Source organism: Lepidochelys kempii, chromosome 5 (assembly GCF_965140265.1).
Source record: "Lepidochelys kempii isolate rLepKem1 chromosome 5, rLepKem1.hap2, whole genome shotgun sequence".
Taxonomy (NCBI): Eukaryota; Metazoa; Chordata; order Testudines; family Cheloniidae; genus Lepidochelys; species Lepidochelys kempii.
In genome coordinates this window covers 91,407,506-91,433,920 of record NC_133260.1, presented here as the reverse complement: position 1 = coordinate 91,433,920, position 26,415 = coordinate 91,407,506, and the positions used below count along the sequence as shown (strand labels likewise).

Sequence of the window (26,415 nt, the reverse complement as noted above, 5' to 3'; positions counted from 1 at the left end):
ATGGGCACCAGACTGCATAAAACAGCTCATGAGAGTTTATTATACTATTTTTGCACATCTACTTTCTCGTGAGCACAGAGCCATGGAAGGCAAATTGAGCTTTTCTTTGGTTATGTACCAGTTCATTTTGGTTTGACTTTTTCACGTTAGGTGAGGCAAATCAAGTAATCAAGAAGCCAAACCTTGAAACCTCACTTTCAACTGCAACATCAGAGCAAGATGAAGAAAAACAGGCAACATTCTTAAGCTTGTATTTACTGACACTATAGAGAAATAATCAGAATCACTATCCATGTCATTTTAAGTGCAATCATTCACACCCAAAACAGTTTCTGCCTGCTTCTAAAATTGGCTGCTTTTTTCATACTTCCCCACCAATACCCTGAGTGTGCTAGAATAAATGCAGATGTATGAGAAGAGATGCTTCATGCCTATGATCAGTTGAACAAAAGACATTTTAGCCTCAAAAGTGCTGAAAACCAATTAATGAAAACAAATGCTCTGCCAAGAAAGTAGCTAATATAATAAAACTAATAAAAGATCAGGATCATACTACACTGGCTGGCCACATCTAAACCAGAAATTACATGTCATTATGCTTTCTGTAACAGAATAGATTTCTATGAATAAACACTTATTTAATAGACAAATCCACAAGTGAGCTATGTAATCCTTACATTCAACAAAAGTTTCAGACAATCCCATTTTATTATGAAGGGCAACACAAAATATAAGTAGTTTCATTCCCCAACCTTCAGTCTAAACAATTGATTCCATTCTTCTTTGACCAGAAAAAAATATATAAAAATCTCAAAGAGGCAGAGGTTCACAGATTTGCAAACCTAAAAACCTGTGTTATGCTTTAGACCACCTCAGCACACACCAGGTTTATGAACATTAAAAAGTTAACTGAAAAGGAACACTGAACCCATTAACCTGAATGTGTGCCAGGCAGTATACCCTCACTGACTAAAGGTGCAGTCACACCTGAACAGCTAAAAATTAACCTTGCCCTTTTAAGCTAAATGGAGTCACAGCACTGGCTCTATCTCTGTTGTTAAATAACAGATGATAAAACTCCAGTGGGGGATGGTGCTGGCACATAGGGTCTTAGGTAAATGGTGTGATTTTTCAGAATCTCTTCTGGGAATAGTCATGTAGGTGAAATAGCTGGTACTTATGACTATACTATTTTATGCATGTATATTCATCTTGGTATCTAAAGTTATGAATATTAGCTATGTTTACTACATGTTTACTCCTGTGTTAATGCCCTCAAGGTATTTAGCTAGCACATGAAGGGACAAGTCAAGTTGAATGACCCATTAAGGAACACTTAGCTCACATTCTTGAAAACTCCTGTCTATTCTTAATGGACTTTTTGTGAATGTTCTAACTATAATGTGGGTGGGGGTGATGGACATCTAACTTTCCCATGTGACTCCAAAACATCTTTCACAGTAAGAACAGATTCCCTTTACTTGGCACTTGGCAGAAGCTAAAAGCCCCTGGCCTGGAAACATATCCATTTTGCCTCTTTCCTGCTCCAGCCTCTCGACTGTGAACATAAACTAATGGGAGCATTCTAAACAAGGGACTGACGACTTTAAGGTAATCTGGAGCCTTCATATTCCCTTGATCCTTTGCAGATGTGCTTATGAGTTGGATATGGTACAGACACTGTTCTAGCCTCATTGATTGCTGATTTCTCCCTTGCAATGGACAAAGATCAGATGTCTGCTGACTTTCTCACATGAGTTAGCAGCCTTTGATACCTGTTGTGTAAGCAACGTAACCCTTGCTTGCGTGGTTTTATTCTTTCCTCTCCAAATGTCAAAGCCTGTTCCCATTGACCTCAATAGCAAAACTCCTTTTGATCTCAATGGGAACAGAATTTGGCCCCAAGAGATCAGAAACAATTGATCAAAATCACATTCTATCTGTCCAGCCACAGTTATCACGCATGTTCTGCCAGGCTGATTTTGATTGCCCCTCCTGTGTATCATGCTGAGGAAAACAATAAAACAATTTGGGCTGTAGTTCTATCAAGATGCACATGGCACACACAGTTCTATGCCTTTTTTCCATCAAACCCAGAAGGCGCAGCATCTTTGCTTTCCTAGTGCCTGGAGGAGAGCAATACTCAGGCCACGACTACACTACCTGCCAGGTCGGCGAGTAGTGATCGATCTATCGGGGATCGATTTATCGCGTCTAGCGTAGACACAATACATTGATCCCTGATTGCTCTGCCGTCAACTCCGGAATTCCACCAGGGGGATCGATCCCGTGCCGCGAGGACGAAGCAAGTGATTCTAAGTCGATCTAAGATACGCCAACTTCAGCTACGCTATTCTCTATTTAACAGATGAAGTTGTAAAATTTTAGACAGGTAAGGGGGGACGGGGAGAGCCCCGGGATGGGAGGGAGGAGTCACAAGGAGGGTCACGTGGGGAGGTCATGTGCCCTCCCTGCGTCCCTCCCATGAGTGCAGTACTGGATTTTGTCCCTGGCCTGTTTCCTACCATCCGTCATGTGCAGATCATTCCTCAGAGTCACACACGGTGGGTCACCTCCTCCAGAAGATCTGGTTCCCTGTTGTTTTAGGCTACTACTCCTGGTGGCTCCTCGGCCTCTACGGCAGCCATTGGGCCGTATTTCAAACGGTCCTACTGGTTTCCCTCCCTAGGACAGGAGCTCCCCCCAGCCCTCCTCTCAGAGCTGAGATAATGACAGGAGGCAGGTACCTCCTTCAGACAGGAATCCCCCCAGCTCTTCTCCCTGGAGATCAGGCTGTGATTTAGACCAGCTGTAGGACCCTAGCCAGCTTTACTTTCAGCTGGACCTTTTCCCCACTTAGCCTTCCACCTTGGAGGGCTCAGCAGGCCAGCCTTCTCCTGCTGATGTCTGGCCTGCCAGGAGGGAGGTGGCAGCATATGTGCTGATCCCCTTCCCAAAACTCATTCCAATGCTCCAGGAGTCACAGGAGCTTTGTCTTGCCCTGGCTGCCAAGCTCCTGGTCCCAAGACTTTAAGGAATCAGTAATGGGGTTTCCTCTGAAATACTACTTACTCCTGAGACCATTTCCTCTCGCCCAATTTCTCCTAGGTCCTTGTATATCAGACCTGCCAAAATCTTAAATGACCACACCACATGATGGCAGTGGGCTGACTCCTAGAAACCACTGATTTTAAAGGGTCAGGTCACCCCCATCACAAGCTGAACCGCTTTTATTCAGTTATTTCCAAAACCAAACAAACATTCACTTCAGAGAGAAGCCAACCTATAAAAAACAGCCCCAATATAAAATTTTGAAAGCCATGAGCCACTGAAAAAAGAGTTAGTATGGAAATAGCTATATAACTCTAAACTGTATCTATACTGTGATTATATGACTGACTAAACTGCTGCAGAATCATCCTCTTGCAAAAATGTTGCACAGATTCTCCAGAATATAAACTTTCATTAAAAAGTAGTACCTAGTATTTATGGGAGTGAAAATTACATGCAATGAACGTATGTATTCACTGCAGAATTAACTGTGGCCCTTACTCAGGAGCTGCTCCTAATCTCCCTCATATCATGCACAAAACCCTCTGTCTCCTCAAGTCTGGTGTGCATTAACCAGGACTAGCTGTGGATGTAAAAAAGAGTGCTCAGTGTCACTTTCACTGAGATTGGGAACCACCCCCATCTCCCTTACAATGAGGACACAGGTTATATCACTCAGCTGCCAATAGTCCTCCAATGCCTTCCCACAATTCCCCTGCATATCCTGAAGGACAAACATGCTTTCTCAAGTCACTGGGAAAGAATCATAACAGCTTAGCTTAGGGCAGTACAGACAACCATGGGATGTGCTCCCATAAGTCTTAAAGACACACACCGGTGAGTCCAGCACCACTGAGGACATGGTAACTCGTGTACGGCTGCTCACACCCGAGCCAGGTTAATCTAGGTGCTCAGACCCAGATGTCAATCATTAAGGCTAACTCTGCAATGAAAACATACCCCTAAAAGATTAATGATGCAGTGTTGTCTGGGTGAATAAGCAGACAGATTGAAACAGTACCTCCAAGAGCAGCATGAATTCCTCCCATAAATCTAAACATTGCGTTAGCTAGAGCTGATCAAAACTCACTTTGTTCCATGGTAAGTTTTGACATTTTAAACAAGTTTGCTCCCGTTTGGAATGAAAACTAGAAATTTCTGACAGAAGGGAAACGCCAAAATATTTTTGTTTTAGAAGAAAAAATTGAGCTATTTCAATTGGATTTTTTCCCCACAATGAAACAGAGCAGTCAAGGGAGTAGAAACCTAAGGATCCTAGTCATAGAAAAGGACTCCATTGTACTAGGCTCTGTACAATTAAGACACTGTGGAAGGACTACAAAAAAAAAGAGCAAAAGCAGCTGCAATGTGCATCTGGCTGATGCACAGCTGGTACAGCCATCCATTGTAAAAAAGTCACCTTCACCAACCAGTCAAAATAGAACTTGCAGTTGCAGCACGAGAGATAGCTATTTTCCATTCCAAGAATGGCATAAGACTCTCCCCTGATGAAACCAATATTTCAACTTTGAGTTTCAGGCTTAGTTACCTGCAGGGGCACAGACCAAAGAGTATCACAAGTGTATCTTCAGAAAACAAGTGATAGCCACCTGAAATTTCAATTTCTATTACATTGTTTTGTGGAGTAGATTTTCTTATGAAATTTTTAAAATGCTAACTCGACAGTGACTTGATCTAGGTAAAAAGAAAGGGAGTACTTGTGGCACCTTAGAGACTAACCAATTTATTTGAGCATAAGCTTTCGTGAGCTACAGCTCACTTCATCGGATGATATGCATCCGATGAAGTGAGCTGTAGCTCACGAAAGCTTATGCTCAAATAAATTGGTTAGTCTCTAAGGTGCCACAAGTACTCCCTTTCTTTTTGCGAATAGAGACTAACACGGCTGTTACTCTGAAACTTGATCTAGGTAAGTATGTGTTATGGTCACCAAAAAAGTGCAAGAAAATAAGTTATTTTGCTAGACTTAGTAATGAGAACACTTCATGTACAATTAATAGAAACACTCAAGAATTCATGGCCTTATGTTCGTGGTACACTTGGTGCACATCTTCATAAAACTCTCCAAGTTTTCCTTAATCGCCAACTAGTTTCAAGCCAAAATAATCAGTCAACCATTTGATTTCTATTAAGAAATTTCTGGTTAACAGCACTCACAGCTAAAGGCAAGTTTTCTTGTAAAATTTAAATGATCAGTTTAATCTTCAGACACAATTAGTACACATTTCTTCCCTTCAGCAAAAGCTTTTCAAAATATTGGCAATAAGGTAATTCCAGAAAAAATAAACTTAAAACTGATCTTTTTATCACACAATGTAACAGTACTTAGTAAACTTATACTGTACTGTGTCTTACAAAGCCCCAAACTTGTGACAGGCTTGTATTCGCCATTCTTTTACCATACTTTAATACTTAAATTATAGCTCTGACAATGCAACAAGTATTTAGTTGGAGAGTCATGAAATATTACTTTGATATGTATTTAACATGGCCTTTGACAGGAGCTCTCTCCAGTTTCTGAATCTAGGACAACTGACTCTTAAAACAGTGCAAAACATAGATGTACTATCACTAGTTTTCAAAGCAAACAAAAAAAGAAAAACAGATTGGCAAATGAGTTATAAGGTTATTTGTGACTTCATGTAGACACATCAACTTGCTAGCGTTCAGCTGCCAAAATGAAAATGTAAAATGAGAAGAGACTACCATGAGAATTTATCAAGAGGTAAAGTTACACTGATGTGTGGAAAGTTACAATGTTTCCAACATATGTCTCACATACTGCTGATAATGCTGTACGTTAGCCTACATTTCTTTAGATGAGGTTCTTAAGTCTAACCCCATCCCGAATTAACCCCTTTATTCCATATAGCCAATGCAACAGTGATTAAATGAACTACCTAATGAGGGGGCATCTTGTGCTTGCTTTAAATAATGCACCAAGTAAAAAAAAAAAAATCAATCCAATAGAAAAGCGTATTAAGACTGTTTAGAAAACAAAAGATATGACAATAAAATAAATAAATAAATAAATAAATGTATATCAACCGTATCTCATAACAAAAAAATCCTTTTCTTTAACTCTAATGAGGCCCTTTATTAAAGTTTGGGTTAAATGATCATTTATCCCAAATTTTAATAAATACATTGCTGTACCTGTCCTCCATTTTTACTCTTTTATACAATTCACCTATACTGTCTTCATAGTTCCTTTCTTTCCAGTTACATTACAAAGTTCTTTCACTGTCAATGAAGGTCCCCTAGATGAACTATTTTTAATGTATGTATTTTAGTCTATTCAAAGTGCATGGAATAATGTTATTTTATTAAAGTATTAGTTTACAGCAATACTAGTAAAATAACCCAAAGAGAAGGGGAGAAAAAAAAAACCAAGACAGAAAAACACCTTCAATAATGCATCTTTTTATATTTATATATACATACATACATACACACACAGTATAATTAGCCTTTATCATGTAAGCCTACCATATATGTAAAAGCCTAGTATGTATGTATGTATGTATATACGTACGTAAACAGTATATATACATATACATAACACACACACACACACACACACACACACACACACACACACAGAGTAAATCCAAACCTCTGCTCTTTGCTATCCCCCAGTTAGTGCATGAGAGAACTAATGAAAAAGCTTGAAAAATTTCATCCACAACAACAAGCATGCCAACCATTAGTCAAATTACAAACACACCACACCTAAGTGGTAATTAAGGTTTTGGTATTCAGGGTAAAATCCCAAAACCACACCTCCTTCCCAGTTTGGGAGAAATTTTGTTAAGTTTGCAAAAAGAAAAGGAGTACTCGTGGCACCTTAGAGACTAACCAATTTATTTGAGTCTAAGGTGCCACAAGTACTCCTTTTCTTTTTGCGAATACAGACTAACAGGGCTGTTACTCTGAAACCTTTGTTAAGTTTGTCATAAGTAACAGATGATCTCTGTTATGTATGAAGTTCTTAGGCCCTGAGCCTGTAAACACTTATGCAAAAACTGCATATGCTTAATTTTATCACCAGGATTGGGACTCTATGTGACGATGCCCACCATAAGGCTTTATGGAAATATGCTTATGAATATATATGACATAACTGGAATATGTTCTATGCTACAAATGTCATGTAACACAGCTATGTAAAGGTTATGATCTACTGAATCTATTAATCCTATTTGTTTGCATGTATCATTTTTGTATTCGAAGTTATGAATATGGGCTGTGTACCGGCTTGATTTCTAAATAACCTTAGTAGAACATTTGGTCAGGTCCTGGAGAAAGGAATTCGCAAAGTTAAGTGCCCAATCAAGAAGCACTTAAGGAACAATGCATCTTGGAATGCTCCAATCCACGTAAGAAGTCTTCCCGGAGACATTCGAGATACCATGTGGGCAATGGCTTCTGTCTGTAAAAACTAAGTCACGTATGGACATGTGACTTGCCCAGGTGACTCCAGAACTCCATCTTGGAGCTGGACTTTGCATAGGAGAGAGGAGGGGGACTCCACCCACAAGAGAAAGTATATTTAAGCCCATGGGAGACCCCTCCATTTTGTCTTCAGCTGGCTAAGGAGATAGCCTCTCCACCCCCAAGGATACCTGAAAGAAACTGGAACAAAAGACAGTAACTACACAGGGTGTGAGTGATTGCTGGACCCAGACTAAAAGGAGATTAGTCTGTAAAAGGAAGCTTACTGGAACTGGTGAGGTTTTGTCTGTATTCAGTTTTGTTAGACATACACTTGCGGGTTTTATTTTATTTTGCTTGGTAATTCACTTTATTTTGTCTGTTACTACTTGGAACCACTTAAATCCTACTTTCTGTATTTAATAAAATCACTTTTTATTTATTTATTAATTAAGCCAGAGTATGTATTAATACTTGGGGGAGGGGGGGCAAACAGCTGTGCATATCTCTCTATCAGTGTTATAGAGGGAGAAAAAGTTGATAGGGCAGGAAAGCAGGAGCAGAAGTAGTCTTGGCACATCAGGTGGCAGCCCCCAGGGGGTTTCTGTGATCCAACCCATCACACCCTACAATCTAGGCTTTTTGAGGCAAGCACTATGTCCTCCTGTATGTTTAGAAAATCTGTATCATGTAACAAGCAATGCCACAATTAAATAATTAACACATCTCCAACATTAACAGTTTGTAAAATAAATCTTCCAAATGTAAGATTTCTGGACTGGAGGCTCTAAATACCGTAACCTGAACTGCTATATAATTTGTTTTTATTTCTGGGATTTAAATGTCACCTGTCCAGACAAGAGTTCTATAAAGCAGTAGAAAATAAAGACAAGGAAAAGACTTAACAGTTTAAACAGAAGGCTCATTAAAATTTAGTTTGTTGCTATTATTTTTGAGAACTTTATGGATGCCTAAAACATCCGCTGAAGTTAAAGTGGGACTAATGGTGGCCAAGGCTAAGGAGGGATGACTTTGGAAAAAAAAGAAAATATCCATAATCTGAAGTTCTTCATTTGAAATATTCATTTATATTTGTACCTGATCTTTTGAATTGAAATATTTAAAATGTAGCAATGAAAACATGACAACATTAAGAAATGCATTTAATAGTTTCCTTCCACTTTTGGCATCTCTTAGAAATTTAGGTTTCAGAATAGCAGCCGTATTAGTCTGTATTCGCAAAAAGGAAAGGAGTACTTGTGGCACCTTAGAGACTAACCAATTTATTTGAGCATAAGCTTTCGTGAGCTACAGCTCACTTCATCAGATGCAGTGAGCTGTAGCTCATGAAAGCTTATGTTCAAATAAATTGGTTAGTCTCTAAGGTGCCACAAGTACTCCTTTTCTTTTTAGAAATTTAGAAGACTCTCTGTAAGGAAATAGCTTGGGTTCAAGCATCTTGACACAGATATTCCCTGTAGAAGACTTCCAATTCTTGATACAAAAAGGCATAAGAAATGTAGGAGACACTAAGAATGAAAAAGGCTGTCAGGGAAAAGTGATAATTAATCCTCCAGATCCCCATCTGACTTCACCATTCTCATAAGGTATTATTAACTTGAAACAGGAGGCCTTGTTTGGGGAGGAGGCAAAAGTTAAGTCTGACACTTTTATAACTATTTGCTGATGACAGTTCCTGATCACCTTGAATGGGCCAAGGAAAAATACCGCTGAAGACAAGGTTGAAACTGTAGGTTACCAAAAGAGATTGGCAAGAGACTGTTATTTGGGCACCTTTCCTTATCTGAAAATGCACTGTATAGATAGGCCCTGCAGAAATAGCTTGACCACTATACCATTTGGGGGGCACGTCTTCCCCAATACTTACCTTTTAGCAGGATTGCAGCCACTTGGCTTGTACATTGGCACTAAGAGGCTGATGATGAGAGTCAGGAATTTTCAACTAATTGGTCACAAATTGATCAAAGTAGGGTCAAGAAAGACCCTCCCTTTCTTTATGACTATGTGGGAGGAAGTTCTTAAAACATTTTTCTATTATAACATTTAGTCACAGGTGAGGGTGAGATCCACTGCCATAATCCACTAGATTATTCTTTACTTCACTGATCTGTGAAGACCTGCTAGCAGGTCATATAAAGACAGCAACCTACTCTAGGCCAGCCTGGTATGCACGCGTGCGCGCACGTACACACACACAGAGGACATGGGAGGAGAGGAATTCAGGCTGGACTCTCTGCAGATTCTAGCTATTTGGATTTTTTCTGAAGCAGACAAGACAGCAGTATGACCCAGACCATTCAGACGAGTTACTGAGAAAGCCACTGGAAGGTAGAGACAGAATGATGGACTGTGCTAGTAAGGGAGCTGGGAGGAGTGCAGAAGGTTCTGCACAGAAGGTACTGGCACAGGTTCCCCATAGCCTCTGACTGCCAGAAGCTGGGACTCCATGGCAAGGGATGGATTATTCGATAATTGCCCTGTTCTGTTAATTCCTTTGGAAGTAGCTGGCACTGGTCAAGGTCAGAAGACAGAATACTGGGCTAGATGGACTATTGGTCTGACCTAGTATGGGCACTCTTATGTTCTTCGGTAAGCCATCAAACACTAGCTAGACTGCTCGCCTGCAGTATTGAGGAACTGGGGAAGGAACGATAAAAATGGCAGGTTGGAATAATGATGCATTGATGTACGCAATCTAAAGGACAACAGGAATGCAGATTTAGTACACATTTTCCTCAGTCTTCCTAAAAAAAGGACGGACAACAAGTTCCAGTTACTAAAAATTCAATTCTTCTGAAAAGGTCACAGGTTTGAAAGGAAATCTGCACACACTGAAAGATCTTGGCTGTGGACACCAATGACCCTGGTCTCAGACAGAAGCAAAATAAACGGAGATCATACAGCACTTGAGCAAGAGCAATCTGAACTCAAAAGGAAGGAAGAAAAGAAAAGAACTAAGATGCCTCTTTTGTAGTGCATGTGAGAAATAAAGCCACCTCAACATTATTCTCCGAGATATTTGCCATTCCCTTTCTGTCTGCCAGGCTGTTCCGATAGATTTGGCTGTACTGGGAAGTTCTGTTGATCAGTTAGCTGTTTTATATATTAATGAGGTTCCTTCTTTGTTATTCCAGAGTGTTACTGGATGTGCTTTCAGGGTTCCAGAAATCATCTTTTACCCGAAGACCTTCAAGGTTACATTCTTCTTCAGCCAAGAGATGCAGAAAAAATACTTGTCTTTTTGTTATTTTTTTCCCCTTTTAAGTAAATTACAAAAACCAAATTCATTTCTATATAGCATGTTCTTAAGCAACAATACAAGTGGCTTGGTTCTTTTTATTTATTTATTTTTTTAATGTGAATGCCTAAATACAGTAGTAAGGAGAAGCTACGACGGAAATTATAGACAGCAAAGAAAGAGCCTTGATTCTGCCATCTCTGTTCATGTAGAATAGTACCTTAATCCAAAAGTACTGTCATTTGTTTTGATAGAATTACTCGTGGAACAAGGTAGTACTCTTAGGAGACCAAAAATACTGTATAATATGGCTAAACTGTCAGATTATGAAGAACTGAGATAGGAGAAACTTATCCTAATGGAAGAATCTTGTGTTCAATATGCAAATACATAAAGACAAGTCATAAATACAACTTTTCACTGTTTGTTCACATAAACAAGGAATACAGAAATTCTTTTGGAGGACAAGATGGGAAAACACCAACAGAACTTCAGTGCTGAAATGTGGCAGTCATATGTATAGGAGTGTGTTTTGGGATGAGGCGTAGAAAGATGAGCAGGGACAATGTTTAAAACATTAAGTAAAATAAAATATTTACCTTGACTCTGAGCCAGATGGAGGATCTTTGATGTAACATATCTGGCAGTGTCTGCTTCTACCAACAAAGATTCTGAATTGATCTTCTCCAGCTGTGCCAGTAGACCCACAATCCGAGAATTGTTAGTAAGACTGAAAGAAACATTTATATTTCAATCCGTATTCAACAAAAATAGGACAAAAATATTTTGTTTCACATCACAGGGCAAAATCCAATTAGTTACATTTTTTAAATGTAAAGTTAGTTCTTTAGTGAAATAGGTTTAGATCAGCAGTGTTTGAACAATTTTACAGTGAAAACAGAATGTTTTTCTCTATTTAGTTACTTCTCAAAATTAGCTTTTCTTCCCTGCTACCAATGACATACTCATTAAGACAGCTATGAACAGAGGATGGCAGCATTGTCTTGGATACATTCTTAAAAGGGACTAAATCTGCTTCCCTTGAAATCAATGGCAAAACTCCCATTATTTTCCAAGGGCGCGTCTCTACTGAATTACCCAAGGAAATCATATGGGAAATTCAGGACAAAAATTAACTAATTTGTACTATTACAAATCCACTGTTATTAGCAACTTATTTCTTCAAATTCATACCTATAATAAAATAGTTACAACTATATAAAACTGGGGCTGTATCACATCTTCCATGGAACCCCTTCTGCAGTTAAGATCCCTCTTGTCAAGAGGTACCTCCAGGGCAACCATGACCAGTGAAGTCCCGGGAAGCACATCTCTGGTGGAGTCATGCTCTCAAGGAACACGAGGAAGGGGCCAGAGGGGAAAACCACATCGGCTCTAAAGCCATGATGTCCCCCTGCACCCAGGATTCATTTCACAAGTGACGGGGACAACTTTCACCCTCCACCCCAATAAAAAAAGAAATCCAGAGACCACTAGAAGGGAAGGATGAGGACTTTATAGAAGTTACTTCCTCCTTGGCCATCTCTCATTATTTTTTACCACAGGATGGGGAATCCAGCTATTAGAATCCATTTTCAACTACTTTGACATTTTATTGTCTATACAGTAGCCCTGGCTTTGAAGTCTGCCAGACTGGTCTACAAAAATGCCTACAAAGGCTCCAAAGTCTGGCTAAACCATAGGGTGTGGAATCATCCAGATGTAGACAAATAAAGTACTCAATAATATAACAGAACCAGGGCCCACCCACCCCAAAAAGACTATTGTTTATGGAGAAGAACAGGAGCAGATCACTTTTCTTTTCATTCCTTGAGCATTTTTCCCCTTACAAACTTTTATTCCTCCTCAGACAGCTTGAACAATAAGCCTGTTCTGCAAATGACCACACCAGGGAGAGGAAAGAAGAGTTAAGACAAAAAGCTTAGAAGAAACATGAGCCAATCCTATCCTAAGAAAATAATGCTGTTTTCTTTGGCAGATACAGGTCACCTTTCTAGCGGTCTCCTATCTTTTCTTTCCAACACCCTCATAGCAATGTTTCAGGTCGACAGCCTCTGCTTGAGAGAGCCCATGAGAAAGTCATACCTACAGTCTCCCATCCCTTCCTCGCTCCTGCTATCCTACCTCAACAAGACTGAGTAGTCACTCATATCCTTGTGTTAGGCTTTACTCTGCACACATGCAGCAGGAAAAACAACAACAACAACAACAACAACTGGCTGAAAGTTTTAATTTCACTGATATCTACTGTGTTCCACAGCAAACATTCACTTTCAACATTTTCTGATAAATCTATAACAGTGGAAAAAAATACAGCCTTATTAAGTTTTACCTCATACACACTGAAAATCACTTTGAGACAATCCCATTCTTTATTACTTATTTGCTTTATCCTTAGAAAATAGATGCAACCAGTTTGGTTTCTTAAGTTTTGCAAATATTGTTTGGAAGAAATGCAGCACAAAATTTAATAGACTATCACTATTAGGAGGAAGGGTCTTTATTTTATAATGTTCATAAAAGTGAAGAAACTATAGAGAATCAGTGTCATTCTATCAGAGTTTTGTCTCATTTTGAGCAACACAAGTATAGCTTGGCTTGATGTCTTAGTCATTTACATAAAAGAGATGGTGTTTTAAGAGGAGATACATTTCATAAGGAGCACTTTAATCCAGATATTTATATTATCTCCCCCATACCATATTTAATTATATTTTTTAATTAAATGCCTTAAGGTTAGTTCAGATCACCTACAACTTAAATCAACTTACATTCTAAGAAGATGAAGGTAAGATACTTGAGATGACATTGACAAAGTTATAACTATTACTAATCAGATTTTATTCATTCTTCATTTTTAGATTCACCCCACCATTTGAAAATATGTTTAAAAAATTTCCATGAACATAATTAAAATCATTGCTCTGTACAACTCTGGTTTCTAAGGAACAACTGGCACAGCAAAGAATTCCATTACAGTTCAGCAATAGTCAATGTCAACTTATTTTAAGTCCATGTACAGTGGGTTCTGGCTATTTGCAATAAAACTAAAGAATGACACTAGTTTTTTAAATAGTGTCAATGTTGTTTATAAAGAAATTGATGGATTATTATTGCTTGAGCCACAGTTTAGAATAATAAAATGGTTTTGCCCTTATTATTAAGTTTGTTAATTTACCCTTGGATGTTAATGTTAAAACAAGAAAAAAAAATGGTTGACAGCAAGTGTTTTATTACTGTGGAAATAACTTGATGCTACAGCAGCAGAGGAAACTTATTCCAGCCACACTTCATTTCTCTTCACTTACATCTAAACTAGAACTTCACAACCAAAACCAAAGTAACTTTTAAAAGGAAGTTTTGTTTATGTCCAATAATATCCCCTAATCTTAAAAATGATATAAACTGCTTGAAGATGTCCTCCCTAATCTAAAGTTTATATCATAAAATCTCATTACTAAATATATGCATCTTCTCAACTGTTTACGTTAAAAGTGTATAAAAAAAGTTTTAATCTGACAATCTCCCTTTCCCTTCTCAATTGTTCTAGTTTTGCTTTCTTATATGGTCAGAAATCGATTTTTTTTTTAAATTGATGGATAATATCGATGTTTATTTTTAACCATTTTAGAATTTTATGAATTTAAGTTTTCACAGTTGTGCAAAATTATGGGGTTTATCCATTATTTTAAAATATTTAAATTTTCAAAGCTGCAAAGGGGAGGTTAGGCAATTATTTAATGACAGTAGACAGATTCAAAAAATTTAAAGCTTTGTAACTGTTAACCACCACGTGTCAAAAGAAATACACAAAACGAATATCCTTAAATCAAACTAATAAATTCTGAAGAAGCATTCTTCTTACTATTCATCCGATGAAGTGAGCTGTAGCTCACGAAAGCTTATGCTCAAATAAATTTGTTAGTCTCTAAATTGCCACAAGTACTCCTTTTCTTTTTGAGAATACAGACTAACACGGCTGCTACTCTGAAACCTCTTCTTACTTTGTCTATCTGCAAACTTTTATCACTAGTGGATTTTTGTCAATTTTTGTGGTACAGTTAAACTGACATTTACCAATAAAAATGTAATCCTTCCAAGCCTGGACATAATCCAATTAGTTCTCTAGTCATCCAGGGCAGAAGTAAGCACTGCTACTAAAACAAGAGGTGAGAATACTCTATGGTAACAGAATCTTCACATCCCTCATTCCACACCTCTACTTCTAATTGCCATCCAAAACTAAGATCCAGTGCCATCTGTATGCACTGAGCTTGAAATCACCCAGGATGATCCCATGATTACAACAGAAGCCATGATATCTGACTGCTGACTCAATGTCCAATGGTAATCTCCAAGGACCCTCATCCTCAACAATTTTAGATCCAAAATGGAAAGGAATCCAACCAACCTGACTAGAAACTACTGTGTATTATAGCAGCTTGTACAGTAAGAAAGAATTTCCATTTTGGTCTCTCATGACTCACTCTCATACTTGAATGTAGTTTTGGGGTGGAAAATATTCTACATTTAAACACAAATGTGACCAGTACAGCCACAACCCTCTCCCCTCCCCCCCTCCGGCCCCAATCCTGTCTAACCCAGAAAAACAATTGGAGTAACAGTCCTTCAGTCATCCTGACAGGTCTTATACCACATGCACCTTACTCCTGCAGGTAGCACATGCAGTAATCCTGAAAAGCATTAACTTTATTTTAATAACAGAGTTATCTTAATTGTTGAGAGTTAAGTTGCTCAAAATCAATATCCAGTACACCAAAGAAGAGACCACAAATTAGAGTAGTGTGATTAATATTAAATACATTACCCTTGCTCTCTTGTGGTCTTATTTTGTCCAATCCCCTGCCTAATTCAACAAGTAACAAAAAAAACCCAAGCGCCTTCAGCCAATCCGCAGGCACTATATGCTAAATATATTCTAACGCTGTCGAACCCTCTCGGCCATCCTGCAGTGGCACTGAATGACTATATTTGCCAGTTCAGTAGGTGAGCAAGGACTCCAAAAGCAGGTTGCAAGGGTCTATAACAGGAGTGGGCAAACTTTCAGGGTTGCAAAACTGTATGGAGGGCCGGGTAAGTAAGGCTGTGCCTCCCCAAACAGCCTGGCCCTGCCCCTTATCCACCCCCTCCCCCTGACTGCCCCCCTCAGAATCCCTGAACCATCCAACCCTCCCTGCTCCTTGTCCCCAACCGCCCCCTCCTGGGACCCCCCACCCCCATCCACCCCCACTGCTCCCTGTCCCTTGACTGCCCCGAGCCCTGTCCACACCCCTGCCCCCTGACAGGCCCCCCAAGACTCTCACACCTATCCAACCCCCCCCCCCGTTCCCTGTCCCCGACAGCCCCCCCAGAACCTCTGCCCCATCCAACTGCCTGCCCCTCCGGAACCCCCTGCCCCTTATGCAACCCCACCCCCACACCATGCTGTTCAGAGCGGCAGGATTGGCAGTTGTGCCGCCCAGCTGGAGCCAGCCGTGGAGCCAGCAGGGGAGGGGCCAGGAGCTAGCCTCCCTGGCTGGGAGCTCAAGGGCTGGGCAGGATGGTCCCACGGGCTGGATGTGGCCCATAGTTTGCCCAACTCTTGTGTTTTGTGTTAGAGACCAGACACCCCTAAGGTTCCAGTAGATGAAAGCACTCAAAACACAAGACCTTTCCCCAACCCATCCCCCAGTAAACTGAACCATCCAACAAATATCAATCCATCCGCCACAGTATTCATACCCATGAGAGGGAGTAATACAGCTAAGGTCCCTACTCAAAACTTTTCATAATTACTCTTTGCAAATCTCATTCAATTCACTGTACTCCCAGTCCTGCTCAGCTCCCAGTAAAGGCATTAGGTGTTTTACAAACATACATGATTTTTGCCCCATGTGGTCAGGAAGCAATATGGTCTCTAAAAACTTCTCCATGCAACCTTGCCTTATTCATAACAAGAGCCCTTCAACATGTAGCATAGTCATTCAACACTTACTGGAAGCTTTTAGAGATTTAGAAAGGATAAGCCATTCTCACTACAAGATAGTATCTTTCAGAAATACTTGAAGATTTTTATTCATAAGATTTAGAAGAGGCTTATTTGTCTAGAGTTTAAAGGGTGCTGGAAATTGTCAATATAGCAGTCAAACAGGGACATTCTAAAGAGCTTAACTATCTTCAGAACATTAACTGAATAAAACTGTCTTGAAAATTATTTGTTTTCTGATTCTAGATTTAACAATAAGAGGATTATTGTAGAGGTGGACCTGACTCCACAGTTAAGGCTGAGTTGAGTTTTACAATTAAAGCAGGAACTAAAAACTTTTCTTCATTCATATAGCAAATCCTATCTAAAATTTACTTATTCTTTGAATCCAGAATGAACTGTATAGTGGATGTGCTATGACAGCTAAACTCATTGATATCCATTCATGCAAACCAAGCTAGGCGGAAGATAATTAATACAGCAGCTAGTCATAACCAGTCTACACATTCATGCTGCTGCATCTCCACACCGCCATAATCCACTCACCCCAACTGTAGACTTCGTAAGATCTGTCAAGAGTGCATACCCATCTAGCAGGGTGGCACTTCAGTTCCAGGGCTAGTCTCTAGTGGAAGCATTCCATAGATTTGAATCCTGCTTGGGTCATTTTAAAAAAATATATATATTTTAAGCATAAATGCCAGACAGTGATAGAATACAGGTATTTTAAATCAGACACCTGGGTGACAAGAGTGTTAGCACCATGTGTTAGGACTCATGCTATCAGCTGTGCTGGAAGTGCAGCTCTCAAGGTAGGTATTTGACAATAAAATGCAAAGGTAAAAAGCTCCATGAATCCTACTGTTGTTATGGGTTTGGGTCCCATAGTAAACCTCAAGTTGTACCTGATCACAAGTTACATAAACTCAGACTCAAATATACCTCTTTGGAAATGAGACAACATTTGTAGAATGAAAGTTTCAAAGCAGCTTGTGCATTTAGATACAAATGTTCATTATCACCAATAGAAGATATCTCAGTCACCTAGACTGCTTTAAAAATCTCAGCCATAATATAGCCTCTATTAAATAGATAACAGAAAAGCTGAATTCTGAAAATGAAGTTCTAGATAACTAAAAATATTGAAGTAATTAAACATTTGAAGCTTTCATTCTATTTTTGTTGTATACTTCATTTTGAGTCCGATATTTCAACTCTAGAAAGTTGACAGTTGTGGTAGAGAGAAAAACAAGAAGACAAAGGAGGAAAAAAAAAATCAAAACTAAGATTTGCCAGGGCCTAGCCACTACCGACATCTCCTTTGGGTAGAAAATCTATCAGTAATAAGGATTAGAGCTCCCCCCCCCATCCCCCCCTACTCTCCTTTAGTTTATAACTTTTAAGGTATAGTTTAACTCCATGAACCCATGTCTTAACCAGTTATATTCACCCAGCCCGAATTAAGGGAAGACCAATTTAGACTACTTATCTGCTCTCTGATGTAATACTTCACAAGAATAATGTACGACTATACACTAAACAGGAAAAAAGGTCAACAGTTTATGTAGGATTCACACACAGCTACTTAAAATAGCCATATGAGAAACTATCTTCCCCCTACTTTTACACCTAGCACTAACTTTGTCTCAGGCAATCTGGTCCTCCTAGGTTTACCCAGGACCAGAAAAATTAAGGGAAGGTGGTATGAAAGACAGAGGACACTGCCATCAGAGAACTCCACAGGGAAAACACTGTTCAAAAACCAAGTACCTCAAAATTCCTGGGAAAGCAGAAAACGCTGCTCCTGGCCATGTCTGGGGTCTCCAAACATGTGTGTCAATCTCTGATAAAATGTGAGGCCTATTTTTCTCTCACCCAAGAATCCTTCTGATTACTAACCGGGAGCAGAGGCACATTTTCCCCTCTCCCACCCTAAAGCCTCCTAGGTACAGTAAGACAGTGTGTCCTAGCTACTGACTGTTGCTGGGCAGGCCCGCTATTTTCAGGTCACCTTTTTTCCCCCTGTGGACAGTGCCAATGCCTGACTGTGCTTCAGCTTGTAGCTTCCCACCACACCCCACCATTACATTAAATGGATAAACTGGTCACCCTCACTGCTGCCATTCAGAATCCTGTGGGAAGCTGTAACTGCCCACTCTTGTCCATTTCACTCCGCAACAGCTTGGGAAAGCTAGCAGCTACAGAGGCACTGGAGCTGTCTGCAGAGTCAAGAACAGAGAACTGAGCATTGGTTCACATTTGGAAGGGTATCATCACAGCCATAAACAAATTTTCTTTTCAAAAAAAGATTGAATTCTCCAGAAGTTTACATCGTAGTTCTCCCCACTCACCAGGGAAAGGTCTCTGCTTGCCATTGGTAAGTGGATTTGTCAAGTCCTACCCACTTTCCAAGAGGTCTAAGCATCCTCACTGTATTTCTGCAGGAATGATGGGTTCACATATATCCATTACTCCTTCTGCAGAGGACTTCCCCTATGCTGCAAGCTAAATACAGCCTACACCTTGCTCAGTTTCTACTCAATGATCTAATTCTAGAGCTTGACCAGAAAGATAATTGAATCTTGAGGAGTTACTATAGCAACCATTAGATGTCATCTTAGAATGGCTCAGGACACTTCCTACAGAAATTTTATCACTAAGAATGCAGTGCAGCCAGAGGGAGGCAGTCATTGGTACTTTTTATAGTTTGTCAACTATTTTGCTCTATTTCCTCTATCTGTATACACCGAGGATGCAACTCGGTGAATTTAGAGATCAAGACGTTCTTATTGGGAAAAATCACAGAGGCTAAGTCATATGACCCATTCCCAGTATGACTGTTTGTCACACGTCCAGTGAGCCAGCAAACTCAAATTTTACTAGAAGAGATTTCTCATAAGAGGTTTCTCTAAGCCCAGTTTTGGGGTTTGTGCATTTTGTTCTCTTTTATTATTATTTCAGAGCCCAATGCAAACGTTCCAATATTAAATGCTTGTCAATCTATTTTACCCTGATCTTTGAAGGTTCACAGTCCTGTAACGACCACAGCTGGCACACAAATCAGTAATACCAACTGTCTACGATATGCAAAGAATTTCGCATAGCTTATTCATCCCAAGAGGTACATCTGTTTTGAGTTATATGGCTGAACAAAATTAACTGTGTTTAAAAAAAAAAAAACAACAAATGACTGACTATCTTCATCTACATCTGTTTAGTTCGGATTATCCTTCCACGCAAAAGGCCAATATAGCCTGAGCTGAATCCAGTTAAGGATACCTTTTTCCTGGTACCATCATAGCGGGAGCTCAAGTTCAGGAATACCCATTGCTGAGAAAGGACTTGACTTTCCAAAAACTAATACTCCCTGGCTGGGATGCATATTGATCTCTCGACCATTTCTAAAGATCGATCTTTCATTAGCTACCCAGGCAGGGAACACCACAAGAACTAGTCTCAAATGTCGAACTGTTCCACGGCTGCAGTGGACAACTAAGGAGCCAAGACCACTCCAAAGGAAGTAACATATCCTCATGGTGAACTTGAAATCCCTCCTGTGATTGAGATAAATCCACATGATGGCATATGGGTCCAACATGCAAATCCATACTCTAATTTAGAAAGGAATACTATAAAGAAATACATTGAAAGGTAAAATACCCTGCAATTTTTTTTGTACTGGAGGGGTAGAAAGTTTTCCAAGAGAGCAAACAAACTAGATGGTTTTGCTATTGCAGGGAATACCAAACTGAACTGTTACAAATGTCTTAAGCTTCTTCCATTCAAAAGACATTTTGTAAATTCTCTAAATAGTTTCATAATGATGAAATAATCTGTTCCTTATATACAAACTTCAAGAGTTAAGCTATCAGCCATATATATGCATCAGTAACCAGCATTTTGACTTTGACACCCTTGCCTCTCTATTAGATTGTAAGATCTTTGGAGCAAGAAATGTCTCTTGCTCATGTTTCGGTAATGCAACATGTACATTTGTGTCATGTATGTGATTTATAAAATTACACTTTTTCCTTCAGCAGCAACCATTCATGAGCATGAAACCTGCCTGACTAAAGTTGCTATCTGAGAAAGGTTCTGCCAAAAAGGATGGGATGAGGTTATGCCAAAAAGGATGGGGTGAATGGGCAGGGGTTTTGCTTTTGAAGTGCTTGGAGAAAAGTTTAGTACTGTTGAAATTTTGTAGCACACACAATTGCCTGTATGCTTGCTTCCATTGCTGCCACCCCCGTTCCCAGAAGCCTCTTCATAGGTACTTGGTATAAACAAAAGAAACAAGTCAAGGCTATGATCTTGCAACCACTTAGGCTACCTCTACATTACTAGCTAAGGGTGTGATTCCCCTGCTCGTGTACACACACTCATGCTAGCTCTCACTGAGCTAGCACAAGTATAAATAGCAGTGTAGCCCTGGATCCAAAAGTAGTGGCAAGAGAGACATGGCTTAGCTGTGCCAAGTACAAACCTGCCAGAAAGCTGTGCAAAGTACATACCTACTGATAAGCTGTGCCTCTACTGCCGCTACCCGGGCTACTGCAGCTACACTGATATTTATACTTGTGCTAGCTTGATGAGAGCGACGCAAATGTATGTACATGAGCAGGGGAATCACCCCCTTAGTTCAGAATATAGACACGTCTCTCTGTACATGTGTATGGCCCCACTGAAGTTGGTGCTTCTGTTCATATATGTAGCTATGCAATGCTTTGAAGGATTGCTACTCAAGACAAATTCTGAGATGGAATCCAAGAGATGTGCTCAAATACATGCAGTCAATAGTTTTCCAATACAGTATTTGCAAGATCAATTACTATGATTGCTTTTCAGCTACCAGGTGTCCAAATGACCATTTTTGCATGCACAGTTGGGATAACTGCATGCACAAAGGTAAGCATGCAGTTTCATGTGCATTTTTGCATATGACCTTCTTCCAAAATATTTAGTGTTGTGGTAATTTATTACTATTTCTTTCAAAGAAATTAAATGCAATTTTGAAAATGTTTATTCATATAGTAAGTCTCATTCAAATATGACAAAAATGCATAAAGGAAGGTGTTAGCGTCTATTATCCTTTACACTATGTTGATAAATACGTGAGAAAATAATTCCAAATCAGTTACTATTTAAAGGAAAATAATTCATTTAATTAAATTAAAGCTATTTTTATATGAAGAGGTTACAGTAATTGTTTGATTATTGTAATAGTATTTTTTGTCGTCCCCCCCGCTTTTTTTTTTTAAATGTATTATGCTTCCTTAAAATGTAAAGTTCTCAAGATCCATTACATGGAAAAGTAAATGGGTTGAACTTCAAGAAGTCTATATACTGCTGCATTTACCTTTTCTCAGATGTTGTTTTTACTTTGTTCATCTTGGAAAACTTAGTTCTTCAATACACCATCTCAGATAACCTGTAAAACACATTTAAAAAATTAAGACTTATTAGCAATGTATTGTGTTGCTGTACAATGAAGTGCTGCCACCATATTACAGTGCTCAGAATCTCTGCACTGGAAGTTTTGAATACAAGAGATTTCATAAAAAGTACTCGCTACACTGAAGAAAAAAAGGTAATTCTGCTCCTAATTTAACATATAGGGCCTAAGGAATAGAGCAAAATTAACAGAATACTGAAAACACAGTAAGCATGCACTAAGGTCCTAAATTATAGTTTAATCATGCTAAATCTCAGGGAATACAGACTTTGATAAAGTATTGAAAATCAGTAATTTTATCATACTGCATGTACCATGAACAACTTGCGCAATATGGCCAGAAAAGAAAGCTACCTGCTTAGGCATCTCCTGGAGCCAAACATGTAAGTTTTTCCAAATTTCTTGAAAAAAAATCTGAGATGCCACACTGTTGGGGACACTGGGGCATGGCCACTAGGTAACTTGAGGGGATGGAAGATTACGAGTGTTGATGAAGCCCTTTTGTACTAGGTCCAGGTGTTTTTGGCTTTTTTTTTTTTGTTTGGAGGCATTTGCAGCAGCTTTGCGTACTAGGCTTGCTTCTCCACCCCGTTGTGATTATTGGGTGTAGCACACCGGGTAACGAACTACTCAAGCTGTTGTTCAGCCTCTCGGCACTGGGTGCCGGCAACAACACTATACCTCCTTTTCTTTATGACCACTTCATGCTCTTAATTTTGAGACTAGAAACCTAAATGTACAATCAGAAAAAGTGTTTGGTATTCTTATTTAAGTAGGACCTGAAAACATTTCTTGGACAGAAACCACAGCATGCTAACAGCTTAATTTTCCTATCCTTTTAAGTACATAGTGTCCTCAGAGTCTCATATGGTGCCTCTCAGCATTTAAGGTTGCAGTTTATAGGACCATAAACTGAATCTCAGTGATTCTATCCGAGATAAAATGTAATACAAAGAAGAGTTTTCTGAGAGGCCATGTGTTTGTTATAAAGCACTGAAGTACAAGACACAAACAAACTATGTTGAGGAAAACAAAAGCACTTATCTTCTTGTGATTTGTGCATGAGAAACTTTCTCTGCTGCATACTTGCCCTCAAGTTTACAAGATCTTGTTATTATCAATGCCACTTGAACATAACAGGCAGTAACAAAACTTCCAGTTTTGTCATGCAGCCAGCTGATGAAGAACAGTAGAAGAGATATAAAGTGATCTGAAGGAGGCTTAGGGTGGGGAAGAGAAAGGAGGAACTATCAAAAATTCAAACAGAGAAAGAATAGGATGCTTCACGAGCAAGTAGGATACTGATGCTGGGAGAAGAAAGGGAGAACCCCAAACAAACAGCAGAAGCAACTCCAAACTTTGCAGACATTAACAAGCCAAGACCAATATAAACAGTGAGGCATAACAGCAGCTCCCCTCCGCTTACCTGAAGCGATTTTCTTTCCCAGCAACCAACTGGGGGTGGGGGGGGGGGAATTCTTGGCTTCTCACAAGAAGCACCACCAGTGTACGTCTGGCTAACAGGTAGCTGGCCAGTTTGTCCAACCAATGTTCAGATGCAGAATTTCTCTGCTTCCTTCCATAAAAAGGGGAAGGTGGGGGGAAGAATTGGTTACAAGAACTACAGCTGGGTTCACTACACAAAATACCTTATCTCGGGTTATAAAGTTCAGATTATTCAAACTAGGCCAGAGATCTAACTGGAGGGAGAAGACATGAGATTCTAGGAGAGTTACCTCAAGTGGCCAATCTGGCACTGTTTTGCTTATGACATTGGCCAGCTGGCAGACAACTGACAGACAGCCTACTGGTGCATGCAGTATCCACATATTAACATGTACTGAAGTGCTTTACAAGTGGAGCCAGCTACAGAGCTAAACTAACTAGGATCACAAGATATCAATTTGTTTCATTCTGAAGCCCACAAAAGCACTTTGGTGCAGTTCAAGTGTCTGAATGTTCTAGGTCAATTGAAAAACAAAGACGGGGGAGAGAGGGAAAAAAAAGGAGACAGTAAAGGAGATAGGAAAAGAAAAGAATGGGGCTATTAATGTTAGCAACCCACATAACTAGAGAATTGTGTGCCAAGTGTACTAGGGTGAACAGATGACAAGAACAAAATATCGGGACACGGGGAGGGGCAGCCACAGCTCACCCCCACGAGGGCTGGATCTAGGTTTTTTGCCGATCCAAGCCAAAAAAAAAAAGCGCCGGAGTGCCACCGAAGCAAAGTATCAGGTCAAATGGCATCCCGACCGTACGTCAGTCGGGACACAGGACAAAACTAAATATCGGGAAATCTGGTCCTAAAGTGTACTGATGATTTATCAAAATCTCTCTTTAGTAATCTGCTAGACTATGCAGTGAACCTGTATTTAAATCCTTAAAAAAAAAAAAAACCCTAAAGAAATAATCCTCTGATCCTACCCACTTACCCCACACTAAGATATTCCCCTACTGCTGGCAGTCGGACAGCATTACCTACAGCTTTCTTAAAGAGATGTTGTCAATTTGAAATCCAGTGAATTAAAATAAAAACTTAGAGGTATTTTCAGATACTATATCTACCCCACTCAGAACAGGTATAGTATCTAAAGGAATTTAAAAATAAGATGTGTGGGGTTTGTTGGGTCATGTTTTTAATTATTACATTTCCAGTTGTGACGTTACTGACATAACCTGTGACCCTATAGATCATTGTTGCAACCACTGTAATATATTTGCTACAAATATTGTATAAAGGTTGTTGTGTAAGGTGTCTATGGAAAGCATAATTATAATCAGCAAATCATAACCTATCTGTATGCGTGTATCATTTTTGTATGCGAAGTTATGAATATTGGCTATGTACTTGTATATCGATGTGTTTTGATTCTAAGTAGCCTCAGTGAAGCATTTGGTCAGCTTCTTGAGAAGGGACTATTCTCAGTAAGTGCCCAATCAAGAAATACTTAGCTGACATTGAACTTTGGGAGATGCCAATCCACATCTGAGCTTTCCTGGGAACATTCAAACTAACATGTAAACAATGGCATTGGCCTGTAAAGAACTGAGTCCTGCATGGACATGTGGCTTGCCCATGTGACTCCAGGGTCCATCTTGCTGCTGTCATCTTCCACAGGGCAGAGAATATAAAAGGCTGCTGCATCTCCTCCATTTTGTCTTCAATCCTGCTTCTTACTTCTGGAGGGACTTTGCTACAAACTAAAGCTCTGAACAAAGGACTGAAGCCCCCGACCCTGCATCCCAGCTGGAGCGCCGGAGCAATGTAAGCCCCAGATCCAATCATAGAATATCGGAGGTGGAAGGGACCTCAGGAGATCATCTAGTCCAACCCCCTGCTCAAAGCAGGACCAATCCCCAATTTTTTTTGCTCCAAATCCCTAAATGGCCCCCTCAAGGATTGAACTCACAACCCTGGGTTTAGCAGACCAATGCTCAAACCACTAAGCTATCCCTCCCCAATGATCCCCTCCCTAGTGGGAGCTCGTGGGCTGGCTTAACATGACTTGTGGGCCAGATCCAGCCCATAGTTTGCCCACCCCACTATAATGCCATGTTCCTGGAAAACATTTCTCCTTACCAAAATAAAAGTCAATGTCTTCTCTTCCACCTTGCTAATCCCCACTCCCATCTCACCTCTCCTAGCATGGTTCTTTTCACTTTCACTTGCACCAACACACAAAGTTTCAAGACTCCTTAGCAAGCCTATCACTCATCCAGTTTTATTCTCAATCTTCTTTATTGCCAAAAGAAGCAGGAGAAGGGAAAGAAAATGTAAGCGCCATGACCAGACAATGAGTTTATTGGCCAGGAATTGGGTTTCTCCCTGGTACCTGGCTGAAAAATTCCTCTATGTTGTACTTCTCTTAAAACTAGAGAGTCAACTTCTAAGACACATATTTGTTGCAAATGAAAAAGGGTATGGTGTACTGGAAATCTCATTTGCTCTAAATAGCAGTTATGTATTCTAATTTTCTGTAATATCTGGCAGATGAATCTTACCCATATGCTCAGGGTTTAGCTGATCGCCATATTTGGGGTCGGGAAGGAATTTTCCTCCAGGGCAGATTGGAAGAGGCCCTGGAGGTTTTTCGCCTTCCTCTGAAGCATGGGTCACTTGCTGAAGGATTCTCTGCTCCTTGAAGTCTTTAAACCACAATTTGAGGACTTCGATAGCTCAGACATAGG

At 39.8% G+C, this 26,415-nt stretch overlaps 1 protein-coding gene across 8 annotated transcripts in view; it reads right to left on the bottom strand.

Annotated features, from left to right (window-relative positions):
- The window catches only part of AGTPBP1 (ATP/GTP binding carboxypeptidase 1), a 152,696-nt gene that overhangs the window by 101,247 nt on the left and 25,034 nt on the right, over positions 1 to 26,415 (bottom strand). For 6 of the 8 annotated variants that reach the window (XM_073345034.1, XM_073345036.1, XM_073345035.1 and 3 more), the window contains exons 2-3: positions 22,129 to 22,200; positions 11,365 to 11,495 (exon numbers count right to left, since the gene is read on the bottom strand). In XM_073345034.1, coding sequence (XP_073201135.1) covers positions 11,365 to 11,495; positions 22,129 to 22,160 — 163 coding nt within the window. In that variant the 5' untranslated portion in view covers positions 22,161 to 22,200. Of the gene's footprint in view, positions 1 to 11,364; positions 11,496 to 22,128; positions 22,201 to 23,650; positions 23,694 to 26,415 lie in introns of those variants that run through there. The other 2 variants (XM_073345031.1, XM_073345033.1) reach the window with 2 other exon arrangements.